Below are 14,085 nucleotides of genomic sequence, written 5' to 3'. Positions count from 1 at the left end.
CTCCCTGTGTCTGCGTGTCTTCTCCTCTTCTGTCTCGTGGGAGGACACTTGTCATTGGAGTTAGGGCCCATCCAGATAAACCAGGATGACATCATCTTGAGATCCTTAATTATATCTGTAAAGACCCCTTTCTTCCAAATCAGGTCCCAGTCACAGGTTTGAGGAGTCAGGGCATGGACATGTCTCTGTGGGGGCCACCATTCAATCCCCCACAGGCATTATGTGAATAATCCCTTCCATACGCCACAGGAGGGGCTACCAGGACTCACCTGTGTGCCTGTCATTGTCTCCACACCTCATCTGAGGAGCACTGAAAGGTCTGCCTCCAGCTCCCAAATCACCTCAAGAAATTGCCCAATCAAAGGACACATGGGTCCTCATGAAGACTTTGTGCTCCCCAGCATCCTGTGTCTCCTCTCATCACTGGGGGCAATCCATGCACTAAGCACCCGGCACGGAACCCTTTCGTTTCCTTGCCTCACTATCTGTAAGGCCCTTGAGGGAGGAAATTGTTTCTTGTTCACTTTGTACCCTCATGGCTGGCACCGTACCATGCATGGCCTTCTCTGAGGAACCTCACGTTATGCTGTGAGGGGTCCTGAATACAATTTTCTGTTGTTTTTATCAAATTGCAATTAGCTATTTAATTACTTAAAAATTGCTGAACAGCACCTGCAAATTATTTTTGAAGAGAGGCAAGATATAGTGAAAATGAACACACTGTGTAGTTTTTATATAGCTGCTGGTCAAATACAGTTGGGAAGTTCTAGTTCTTATATTTTAATAGCTTAGTCTGTTGGGGAGATCCATTTGCACAAATCAATTATAAATGAGTGGTAACTCTTGTAGTGAAGTCGTGAATGGAATGCTGTGGAAGCAAAGAACAGGGAGCAGCTAGTTGTTTTGGGGGTGGCTGGAGACGACTTCACAGAGGTGACATTTGAATTGGGTCTTGAAGGGCGAGCTGGCATATTGCAAAGTGAGAACATTCCAAAGAGAGGTACAACCAGCAGGGAATCCTATTGAAATCATAATCGCAACACCAAGGGTAAAAATTCAGTTGTGTTTCAAGAAAAGTGAGATTTTCACACATGCAAAAGGAGGATAGGAAATGTTTGAATACATTCAGTGACTAAGACGCAGCGGAGTGAGAACCCCCACAAGGCCGCCCCTCGGCAGACCCCGGGTCTCTCCTTTAAAAATGGGGTGTCGGCACTCTTCAGATGTTAATTGGAAATGCAGTCCGGGTTTTCTCCGTGACAGGCTGTAAATCTATATTTTAGTCAGGGCTTTGCTCTTTTGGATGAACACATAATGTCCTTGAAAGCCCTCAATTATTTTCTTTCTTATTTTTTCCTAAGAAAAAAGAACCCTCTTTAAAAAGCTACGTGATAGTGCCGGATTTAGCTCATCCTCACAAAGGTCACAGCATTTTTGAGTAGTAAACACGATTACTAGCTCTTTCCAGTATCGAGATGTTTGGCAGGCATGCCTCCATCACTGGAATAAATAACCAGAGCTCCAGCAGCGTGTGATGGCTGTGGGCCTGTGAAGCCTGTGGGTCTCTGGGAAGAGCCAGAGGCCTCCTGTTTCTCCTCAACCATAGCCAAAAAGAGAATCAAGGCAAAAAGCTTCCTTTAGCTTGAATTAACCAGACTACTGAGTGAGTTTAGAGCTTGTCTGGTCTACTGGTTTCAATTTCGCCTTAGAAACCAAATGGTTAATAGGAGATTTATTTGAGAAGCTGCTGTCAAGAATCTAAGATTCCTTTCAGCTGCAACCCAGCAGCACCTGGATTCTATTCCCAGAGTATTTCCTCCCGCAATGATAATATCAGCAATTAACACACTTGTATTTATAAAGCCTTATTCTTCAGGGAGTGCTCAACCCTTGGGAGAGGTCAGCTCATTAATTTCTGCAATGTTTCAGATAAGACTGTTGCATGTTTTATGACCTTGAACATTATAGTGATTATTAAGTCACTAAAATATTAAATCACTTTTGCGAGGACACCCCGGTAAGGAGGCAACAGAAAATAGGCAGAGAACTCAGATCCTGGGCATTCTGAGAAGTGTTCCGCCACTGCTCCAGAGCAGGAGCCCCTCAGGAGGGCTCATACAGTTTTAAGCAAGGAGGAAAAATAAAAAAGAGAAGCCACATGATCAACAGATAAACAACATGCTTCAGCATTCTAAAGAAGCACTAATTACGCTAACATGAAGTCATCTGGAATTATCCATCTCTGGAACCCTGAAGATAACTTCTTAGCAGCTATGAAATCAGTGCTTGGATGAACAGTTTTCTTCTGTGGTGCGGTGGAAAGGTCACTGGACCCTGATCCATGAAACTCAGGTTTGAATGTTGTCCCTTCCACTTATTGGTTACGTTATCCTGGGCAAGATGATGGGCGCCCTGGAATTACAATTTCCTCAACTGTGAAATGACTATATTAGTAACTGCCTGACAGCACACTCTTCTCTTCACCTCAAGACCAGCATCCTAGTTCAAGACTCCAGCATCTTTCACTTGAACCACTGGAGCTGACTTCCAGTGGGTCTCCTCTATGTCATTCTTGCTCCTCCACACAGCTGGTGGAGGGGTCTTTTGAAACCATAATTCAGATTGTGTTGTTCTTTTGCCTGAAACCCTCCACTAGCATTTATTCGCATTTAGAATAAAATACAAATTCCTTACCATGGCCTAAAAGCCCCTGTGTGATCTGGTCCTCGCTTACACCTTTGGCCTCATCTCCCCACAATGCCCCTTATTCATGGACCTCTAGCAGTGCTGACCTTTCTGTCCTTCAACCAGACAAACCTGCTTCAGCTCTGGGCCTTGCCATTCCATCAAGTGGGTGGCTCTTCCCCCATTTCCGGATGGCTGCTCCAGTTAATCTTTCAAATCTCAGTTCAAATATTGCCTGTCCAGAGAGGTTGTCCGACCACTGTATCTGAAGCAGCGTCTCCAGTCACTTTCTAACCATTTTTGCCTCCGTAGCAGTTATGACAATGTGAATTTATCTTGTCTAGTTAATTATTTGTTGTCAGTTTCCCCCCACAAGACTGTAAGCTCTGAGAGGAGCAACATCTTATTGACTGTTTTCGCAGTCTATTCCCAGAGTTTGGAGTAGCACCTGACAACCTAGCATGTACCAGGCACGCAGTAAAATTTGTTGGATGGATAAATGATTATGTTTAAATGCAATAATGAATACAGAAGTATCTAACCCACAAAATGCTTACTTGTCTATTTTCTCACTCTTAGGGACTGACTTGGAGGATAAACTTCTCCTGGCCAATAGGAAATAATATGAACACTAGTATTTATTGAGCTTTTAATAGATTCCAGACACTGTCCTAAGTGCTTTTAATGAATTAACTCATTAACCAACTGTATAAGATGTGGACTATTGTTATGATAGCTGTTCAGATGAGGAAACTGAGGGACAGAGAAATCACAGAACAAAGGAACAGAGCTCGTTAAGTGTTGGAACTGGGACATGGACTCAGGCAATTTGGTCCCACAGCTCTAACCGTTGTCACTTGCCTACTCCAACTGCTTCTTAGCCTGGTGTTCAAGTCTTCCGACAATCTAACAACCACTGACTCTCCCAAACTCTTCTTTCACTAGTCATTCATTCTTTCATTCACATAGTCACTCAACATACACTGAATATCTACCTCCTGCAGGTCACTGACCTAAATCTTGAGACTAAAGAGCTGAATGAGCCATGTCTTTTGGGGAAGGAAGGGATAAACAGAAAGATGAAAAGCCTTACCTGATCAATGCTCTCGGCACAATCAAGCCTTTGATAGATTGGAGCAGGAACTTTTAGTTATTTTACATCCTAACATTTTCCTTTTATGGTAAGCGACAGAGTTCTATATTTATGAGGTGTCTTTCAGATACCTGATTTCTCCGAACACTGTCCCAGCTTTCAGAGTAACCAGAACTTGAGCACCATCAGGGCCTCCAAGAACTTGCACTTCTCCTTGCTTGATGATGTACATTTCCTTGCCAATTTCTCCCTATATGCCGAATATAAAGAGGAACTTTATTTTTGACAATTACTCCCCAAATTAAGAAACAGAAAGTCTTCTAGAGGAATAAATGTAAATGAAGGAAGCAAGGAACATCAATGTGAAAGTAATTATCTTAAGACCTGAGGTAGTTATGGACATTGGTTGGGCATACCACATGGGAGGAAATTATTAGAAAAGTCATGCTTCCCAACACATGAGCACAGAATGCCACCCCAGACACGTGGAGACACGTCAGGCAGCACCTCCTTCCAGGGATGGGCATGCATAGAGGAAATGACAGATTGTAAGCAGGCTCTGGCTTTGGTGACCACTGCTGTGCTTTGAAGAAGGCGTGTGGTCTATCCAACGAGCATGGGCTACAGCCATTCAAAGGGCAGCTCTACTCTTCTGCCAACAGCACTGGGGTCTGGTTTTAGCAATTGGGGCACATGAGACCTTTAAGCATTATTCTTGTTCCACGTTGAGACGAAAGCGTTAATGCAACAGGTTATTTTGTTCAGTTCTTGCTTATCTCTGGGGATTCTTAGAGCCTGGGCCGTGACCCTTGTTCAAACCCTGAGAACTAACCTCCTGGAACGTTCACAGGGCCACTGGTTAATGGTGTTATTCTGCATGCCTGAGGCAGGGTGGCAAGATGCATGAGGCTGTCAGCACTGTTTAATGTAAACACAAAGATTTGTGCTGTGCCCTTGGGATCTAGTTTCAGGGCTACAGCATGGCTGGTCCTGCGGCTCTGTGACCAGCCCCATTTAAGAACTCTGGACCCCAAGGCTCCGATGGGCTGCCCTAGGTGGAGATACTGTGCCTTTGTCTCTCTGGTCCACAGCTGGAGAGAAAAATGCATCCATGTGACCTTCTCAGAAGTAGGACAGAGGAAGCCTATGCCTGGTTTCTCTTGTCTTTGCTGATTATATCTTTTCCTGCACTGTATGATTTCCTGTAATAAATCTTAATCCATAAATATAACTTCATGTTGAATGGGGCGAATCCCCACACTGGTGAGTGGCTGTGGGACCCCTGGAACACATCTTCTCACTCCAAGATCCAAAAAGAATAAATATGTCTTACAAGAGACCTAAATGGCATTTGGGCCAAGAAAAGCTGTTAAACTCCGAGTAAGCCAATTCGCATAATACTAGGCAAACGATTTGGATAACAGTACCTGTATATCTTAGGGAGTTAAGTCTTGATCACCCTGAGCTATAAAAAATATAGCACGAATGTAATAAATTTACTTACTTGGTTCAGGAGGGGACTGGGTCATTTGAGTTAATCAAATATTCTTGTTAACCATATTTTCAAAGGGTAGAATGCACGAAAATTAGCTCAGGATTAAGCAACGTTGATTACAGTTTATGCTCTGTGCTGGCTGAGACAGGTCTGCTTTATTCCAATGTTAAGCGGGCTTGTGATAGAGGCACTCATTTATTTATTTGTTTATTTTTATTTTTTTGGTGAGGAAGATCAGCTGTGAGCTAACATCCGTGGCCAACTTTCCTCTTTTTGCTGAGGAAGATTCGCCCTGAGCTAACATCTGTGCCAATCTTCCCCTATTTTGTATATAGGATGTTGCCACAGCATGGCTTGATGAGTGGTGTGTAGGTCCACACCCAGGATCCAAACCCGCAAACCCCAGGCCCCTGAAGCAGAGAGCATGAACTTAACCACTACGCTGCCAGCCCAGCCCTGAGGCACTCATTTATGAGTGAGGGAAATAGAATTTAACCATTCTCTGGTGAGTTTTGAAGTCCTTTAATATTGAGGGTTGTTTTCCCGAACACTAATTATTGTTGTATTATAATTGTTAGGTTGAGTTTAAAGTTTTCACACTTCACTTCTTAGTTAACATCTGTGAAGTTGGAACTCTCATTTTATCTCCCCACTATCTTTATGAGGAAGCTACAGGAAGTACTATTATTTCCCTTTTACAGAAAGAAAAATAAAGGCACAGATTGGCTTAGCAGACTAGCCAAAGCTCCATGACGGTAATTAGTAGAAATAAAAGGGAACATAGAATGCTCATTTCCTACCTGAGCAATGCAGGAAGCATGTTTAAATTTTGCGTTGTGCAAAACCCATTTATTCTCAAATTATAGGTCAAAGTAGAAATTCTAATACATATGGATCTTATAATTATTTCCCCAATATTGATGCCAATAATAATATCTTGCATTGGCATAGTACTTTTAAAAATCATAATAATATCTGATATTTACATTGCTCTTTATTTTTATTCCTGCCTTTGTTTAATTGGAACATGCTACTACTTTATAATTGTACAGCATTTCAAAAGATATTAACTGATTTAATTATTGCAAAAATTCCAGTGAGGTCAGATAGGAAGGATATCATTATTATTTAAAAATTGGAGGTAGAGGCTTGAAAAGTTAAGTGTCTTGAGCAAACTTACAAGATTGGCGGGCGATAACATTAGAACCAGCAGCACTTACATCACCTGACTACAGAATATGTACAGATGACGGCGTCTAATCACAAATCCAATATCGACCATTCTCTTAAAAACCAATAAAATAGCTATGAGTTATTTTAAAAGTAAGGGAAAGTGTCTGAAAATTAGTTTTCCAAGAGATACTCCAGGAAGCAATGATTAGGACAGGGTCGTATTCCTCATTCTTTCCGTGAAGTAATTCTCAAGGAACCGGAATGATTTTTCAAAGGCAGTTATTACAACTGACTGGAGGTAGAAGTACATAGTGGGTACTTAAATATAGTTCAGCACTTTTAATTATTTTTTAATGATCATTTCAATAATTTTCCGAGGAGATCTGGCATAATCAAGGAACCGAAACTTCCAGTATTTCTCGCATATTTCTAGGCTAATTTAAGCCTTTCCTGCAAGTTTAATTAGCATTCAAATGAAGTAGATATTCCTTAGAGAACAAGGTCTGACAGCATTTGCAAAATAAGATCAAACCAAGCTCTGGTGGCTGGCTTATGCACTAATTTGGAGAAAGTGTGGAAATGCAAGAACTTCAAGCAGATTGAGGTAACTGTGGGGGATCAGAATTGGCCACCCCAAAATGTGTCTCTCTGGCTTGATTATTTTCCCGAACAAAAGAGTGAAAGAAACTTTGACCTCCCCCGCAACTTGCCTAAAAGAACTTAAAATAGAAGGGCCTGTTCCAGGAAGGAGCTAACACCATAAGGTAACTGAGCTGTGATGTAAAATGTTTCCCTCAGGTCACATTGTCTGCAGTGGGTCCATTTGCATTTCCATCTCCATGTAAATTGCCTTCCACCCCCTTGAAGTCCCAAACCACTTCCCCCAACACCCTCCTCTGTCTTTAGCTGAAAATGATATTTAAGGTGGCGACCTCCGCCATTCTGGCAAGTTACTCAGCTTCCCTGGGTTTCCCATGTATGCATGTTATAAAGCTTTGTTTAATTTTCTCCTGTTATTCTGTTTCATGTCAATTTAATTCTTAGGCCAGCCAGAAGGACCTAGAGGGTAGAGGAATTGTCTTCCTCTTCTGCATGGCCCTTAGAGAGTCAGCACTTCAGATTTTCAGGGTTCCTGGTAGAAGGCCATTTCTGAAGCTACTGGCAGGATTATGACACTCAAATTAATTCTTGCAAATCAATGCTGGGAAAATACCCAAATGCTCTTTGAAGCAGTGCATGCCACCCCCTCAGTAAGTTTAGGAGCTGTCCTGAGGATTAAGCACATCTGCAAACTCAGTCTCGAACTCTGCCATTTCTTCAATTATTTAGGCAACCTCCAATAAAACATGAATTTTTTTTCTTCTCTTTTCCTACAGTGGTTTGTGGAAATGATAAGCAAAAACTAAGCTGAATTCACCGGTCTAAAATCTGGTCAAGTAACAACTTTTCATCTCTGTCAACATCCACTGAGACTTAAATCCTCTCTCAAAAACAAGAAAAAACACATGTAGCTGGTCATCTCATTTCTGCTCTCCTATGCTTGTTTCTTTCTTTCCCTCACTTGTGTTCACTGATCTCTTTTTATTATTGAGTGATGGACGTGATATGAGGGAGGTATTAGAAATGAGGAGACTGTATCTACTCAGCATTTCACACTTTGTTAAGCAAATTTGCACTGTTAGGGGCATGGGTGCTCAAGTTTCTATGCGTTATCTCAATTTTCAGTCCCTGCTGCTTTTGGAACAAATTGAAAGGCCATTTTGGGGCTTTAAGACCATGTCATTCCAAACGCACCACTGCCCTACAGGAGTCCTGGAAGCGAGCTGTGGCTTGTATTTCCCATTTTAATGAAAATGATTTTGTATCACCAATCTGCCTACTTTTAACTTGGGCTAATTTCCGTGGGGTTGTGTATTCTCGGTTTCAGTTGCATTGCAGTCGCTCCTCCATTTTCCTTTTACCTCTGACAGCTCCTTCTCAGTTGCTCTCTCTGATTCTCCTTCATTGACCTGCTCCATAAACACTGGTATTCTTCAAAGTTGCAGCCTTGGTCCTCTTCTCCCACCTTTTCTGGAGCGTCTCATGGAGTCAGCTTCCATTATATGCCAGTTCCCAAAGATCCACCTCCAGTTCCATCCTCTCATGGGCTAGGCTGACTTCCACCTGTGCACACTGCCTCTCTACCCGGAGGCCTTCAAGTACCTCACGCTCTGCTGGATGTTGTCTTTTACTAACATTCCAGTCGATCACTCGCTTCTGCTAAGCTCGAACGTGCTAAGCTTGGCCTACCTCATGGCTCCAAGCTTCATCTGAAATGCTATCCTCTCCAATATTTTTCTTTCTTTCCTACAGAACTATTTCTCTTTAGCTTTCACAAAGGTCATGCCTGACAACCAGACAACTTCCCCCCTTCTCAACCCCCTTGATCTAAAATTAAATGCCTTTGACAGTACACACTCTCCTGATAAATTCTATTTTTCCTTTATAGAACTTAGCACATTTTGGAGTTATGCACTTATGTAATTTCATTTGTTGTTTGTCTCTTCCATCAGGCCAGCGATTCTCAACTTTGGCTGCATTTTAGAATCATCTGGGAGCTTTTAAAAAATATCAATAGGTGGGCTCCACATGGACTAATTGAATCACTGGGGATGGAGCGCAGACTTTTAAATTCAGGTGATTCTGATGTACATTGTGAATTGAATACCCCACACGAGATTGTGAGCCTCTAGAGGACAAGAACCATCTTTATTTTTAAAATTTTTTTTTATTGAGCTTATGATAGTTTACAACCTTGTGAAATTTCAGTTGTACTTTATTATTTGTCAGTCATATTGTAGGTGCACCACTTCACCCTTTGTGCCCCCTCCTTCCCCTGGTAACCACTAATCTGTCCTCTTTGTCCACGTGTTTGTTTATCTTCCACATGAGTGGAGTCACACAGAGATTGTCTTTCTCTATCTGGCTTATTTTGCTTAACATAATCCCCTCAAGGTCCATCCATGTTGTTGTGAACGGGCCCATTTTATCCTTTTTTATGGCTGAGTAGTATTCCATTATATATATACCATATCTTCTTTATCCAATCATCCGTCGATGGGCACTTGGGTTGCTTCCATGTCTTGGCTATTGTAAATAATGCTGCTATGAACATAGGGGTGGGTGGATCTCTTTGAATTGCTGATTTCAATTTCTTAGGATAGATACCTAGTAGTGGGATGGCTGGGTCGTATGGTATTTCTATTTTTAATTTTTTGAGAAATCTCCATACTGTTTTCCATAGTGGCTGCACCAGTTTGCATTCCCACCAGTAGTGGATGAGGGTTCCTTTTTCTCCACAGCCCCTCCAACATCTGTTCAATTTTTTGTTTTGGTTATTTTAGCCATTCTAATGGGTGTAAGTTTGTATCTTAGTGTAGTTTTGATTTACATTTCCCTGATGATCAGCAATGATGAACATCGTTTCATGTGCCTAATGGCCATCCGAATATCTTCTTTGGAGAAATGTCTGTTCATATCCCCTGCCCATTTTTTGATCGAGTTGTTTGATTTTTTTGTTGTTGAGTTGTGTGTGAATTCTTTATATATTATGGAGATTAACCCTTTGTCAGACATGTGATTTGTAAATATATTTTTTCCCATTTGGTGTGTTGTGTTTTTGTTTCAATCCTGTTTTCCTTTGCCTTATAGAAGCTCTTTAGTCTGATGAAGTCCCATTTGTCTATTCTGTCTATTGTTTCCCTTGTCTGAGAAGTCATGGTTTCTGAAAAGATCCTTTTAAGACTGATGTCAAAGAGTGTACTGCCTACATTTTCTTCCAGAAGTCTTATGGTTTCAGGACTTACCTTTAAGTCTCTGATCCATTTTGAGTTTATTTTTGTGAATGGTATAAAAGAATGGTCTACTTTCATTCTTTTGCATGTAGCTGTCCAGTTTTCCCAACACAATTTGTTGAAGAGACTTTCTTTTCTCCCTTGTATGTTCTTCAACTCCTTTGTCAAAGATTAGCTGTCCATAGATGTGTGGTTTTATTCCTGGGCTTTCAATTCTGTTTCATTGATCTGTGTGCCTGTTTTTGTACCAGTACCATGCTGTTTTGATTACTACAGCTTTGTAGTATATTTTGAAGTCAGGGATTGTGATGCCTGCAGCTTTGTTCTTTTTCCTCAGGATTGCTTTAGCAATTCGGGGTCTTTTGTTGCCCCATATGAATTTTGTGATTCTTTGTTCTATTTCTGTGAAGAATGTCATTGGGTTTCTGATTGGGATTGCATTGAATCTGTAGATTGCTTTAGGTAGTATGGACATTTTAACTATGTATATTCTTCCAATCCATGTGCATGGAATGTCTTTCCATCTCTTTATATCATCATCAATTTCTTTCAGCAAACTCTTGTAGTTTTCATTGTATAGGCTTTTCACTTTCTTGGTTAAATTTATTGCTGGGTATTTTATTCTTTTTGTTGTGATTGTGACTGGGATTGTGTTCTTGAGTTCTCTTTCTGTTAGTTCGTTATTAGAGTATAGAAATGCAACTGATTTTTGTAAGTTGATTTTGTACCTGGCAACTTTGCTGTAATTGTTGATTATTTCTAGTAGCTTTCCAATGGATTTTTTAGGGTTTTCTATATATAAGATCATGTCGTCTGCAAACAGTGAAAATTTCACTTATTCATTGCCTATTTGGATTCCTTTTATTTCTTTTTCCTGCCTAATTGCTCTGGCCAAAATCTCTGGAACTGTGTTGAATAGGAGTGGTGAGAGTGGGCACCCTTGTCTTGTTCCTGTTCTCAGAGGGATGGCTTTCAGTTTTTCCCCATTGAGCTTGATGTTGGCTGTGGGTTTGTCATATACGACCTTTATTATGTTGAGGTACTTTCTTGTTGAATGATTTCTCTGTGACTATTAAGATGATCATGTGGTTTTTGTTTCTCATGTTGTTTATGGTGTATCACATTGATTGATTTGCAGATGTTGAACCATCCCTCTGTCCCTGGTATAAATCCCACTTGATCATGAAGAACCATCTTTTTTTGCTCACTGCCCATTATACTCAGTACCTGATGCAGTACCTGGCCCACTGCATTAAAAAATATTTATTGAGTTTTACTGAATAAATGATACTAAAATTATTCTAACTTGTGACTCATTGTCTGCTTGATCTTAGCCAAAAGGCTGAGAAGCGATGACCTGTGACTCATTGTAGTTCTCTGCACTCCCTCTGCAGACACAGTTCCTCCCTTTCTGCCTTAGCTCGTCCTAATTCTTTCCTCTGTCTGGAAGCCTGTTTCCTCCTTCACCTGGTTCATGCCAATTCATTTATCCAGACTCAGCTTGAACATCATCTTCTTCAGGAAACCTTGCCAGTACCCCAGCGGGACAAGTGTTCCTCCTCTGAATCTGACAATAGATTGTGCTTCCTTCTCCCACAGCACTTAACACATTCTTTTGGATGATGTAACTGCTTCTCACCCTCCCTCTTTTCTGAACTCCTCCGGGTTTTGGATCATCTCTCGTTTCTCTGAACTGCTCATCTTCCTCTGCTTTTTATTTTGATTACTGACTTCACCATTGATCTAGTCTCTCAAGATATAATACTCAACGCCATCATCCCTTCTCTCCCCACTTAAGTTAATAATCATATATGTGCAAAAATGTTCATTTTAGAGTTATTTATAATAGCAAACATTTGGAAATTGATCATGATATATCCACAGACTGGAATATTATGCAGCTTTAAAAAATGAGGCTGTAGAAGATTACTTAATAACAGGTAAAATGTCTGTATGATATACTGTAACATGATAAACAAGTTTCAAAACATAAGTACAACACAGTGTCAATTTTGTAAAACAAGCCCTATCTATCCATCAATCAGCATAAAAGATAGGTCGAAATATATTAACAGTGGTTATTTCTGAGTGATGGAATTTTTGTCTTTGTGCTTTTATGTGTTTTCCACTTTAAAAATAATGAATATGTAATACTTTTGTAATCATAAAAAGCACAGTAATATTAAAGAAATGTGGCATTGATTATCTACTAACTGGATGAGCTAAACGGAGGTAACCGATAGTTCGCTGAAGACATAAAAAGGGCAGAACCACCTTTCGCTTCTATCACTTTTTCCTCCACTTTAAAATTTATAATTAATGGGGTGTGACTATTGATGATTTACATTTATACAAAGCAACTTCTCAGACTACCTACACTTACATCCCATAATATCAGTCATAAAATCCATATTGCCGTGTTCCATTTTGAACTCTGAGAGCACATTACCGTTTTACAGAATTGTATATCACAGTTATTTCTTTCTATGGAATTCACTCTTGACAAATTTTGTTAAAACTATGCTGTTGACCTATGTATGATCTCCGCAAATGTGTTGATTTACTAGTCGTGATCTGACAAAATAGCATGCACTCACCTTTTTGCAGACAAAGTCACCAGGTAAATAGATAGTGGACTTCAATCTTAGCAACATGTCATAAATCATCTGTGAGTCACAACCCTAAAGAGAAAAATAATTCTTTAGACACAGCTAAAAGGCCAATATTTGAAATGATTTGAAAATGCAATGAAAATAAACAGTAGTAGATATTGTCTGTGTTAACGCTAAAATATTAGCTGCCAATGGATATGGACTTGTCTTGATGCAAAACTTAGAAAAGGAAAAAAACCTATAGTATGATGGAAGAGTTTGGGTCATGGCGAGAGAGATTTGGGTTTCAATCTTGTCCCCACTACCTGCCACTACGTGATCTCTCAAGCTCTCAGTTTCCTCACCTGTTAAATGAGGGTAAAAATGGTACCTATCTCAGAATGCTAAAATTTGACTCATGTAAAATGTAACACAATGCTTAATTAATGATAGCTGTTAATAATTATGATAATATAATAATGATAATAAGAATAGATTATTAGTATATTAGGACTGAGATACATCAGAATTTTTGCAGACTATGTTTCTTTCTTATAACATCTTTCATACTATTGCTAGATATTAGCAACTTTGCAGGCTTGTATGTCTTTCTTCCCCAACTCAATTATCATCTTCTTAAAGGCAGGGAAACTGTGTGGACACAATAGATACAAAAGCAGTATCTCTTGAGTGAATAACTATTTGTTTTTTTTTTTTATTTTTTTTAATTTTTTTTATTTATTTATTATTTTTTTTTCTTTTTCTCCCCAAAGCCCCCCAGTACATAGTTGTATATTCTTTGTTGTGGGTCCTTCTAGTTGTGGCACGTGGGACGCTGCCTCAGCGTGGCTTGATGAGCAGTGCCATGTCCGCGCCCAGGATTCGAACCAACGAAACACTGGGCCGCCTGCAGCGGAGCGCGCGAACTTAACCACTCGGCCACGGGGCCAGCCCCAAGTGAATAACTATTTGTATCCACTTTAATAGTGTAAGAAACAATTTGATTTGTCAGAATATATGTCTATATTTGCATTCTGTCCAAATAAATAGTTTATCGATATGGCTAAAGAAAAATCTAGAGAGGCTTCAAAAATCTCTCTTTACGCTGTGGTTTTGAATCTTTTACTTTCACCACATATTTGTATTTTTTCCTTCCAGAGCTGCTAACACAGTTTTCCTTTTGTGCTCGGTCCTGCGCGTCCCTTCAGGGAATTA

General features: G+C 40.2%; 2 protein-coding genes across 8 annotated transcripts in view; one reads left to right on the top strand and one right to left on the bottom strand.

Moving 5' to 3' along the window:
* CNGB3 (cyclic nucleotide gated channel subunit beta 3) overlaps positions 1-14,085 on the bottom strand; it is a 128,651-nt gene that overhangs the window by 15,084 nt on the left and 99,482 nt on the right. Inside the window, exons 14-15 of the mRNA XM_070480963.1 lie at positions 12,877-12,960; positions 3,910-4,028 (exon numbers count right to left, since the gene is read on the bottom strand). Of these exons, the coding sequence (XP_070337064.1) occupies positions 3,910-4,028; positions 12,877-12,960 (203 nt within the window). The remainder of the gene's footprint in view (positions 1-3,909; positions 4,029-12,876; positions 12,961-14,085) is intronic.
* Positions 1-14,085, top strand: part of CPNE3 (copine 3) — a 176,684-nt gene that overhangs the window by 69,617 nt on the left and 92,982 nt on the right. The gene's annotated exons all lie outside the window — the stretch shown is intronic.

Source organism: Equus asinus, chromosome 12 (assembly GCF_041296235.1).
Source record: "Equus asinus isolate D_3611 breed Donkey chromosome 12, EquAss-T2T_v2, whole genome shotgun sequence".
Classification (NCBI taxonomy): Eukaryota; Metazoa; Chordata; class Mammalia; order Perissodactyla; family Equidae; genus Equus; species Equus asinus.
Note: the sequence above shows the minus strand (reverse complement) of the source record. Positions and strands in the feature narration are given on the sequence as shown.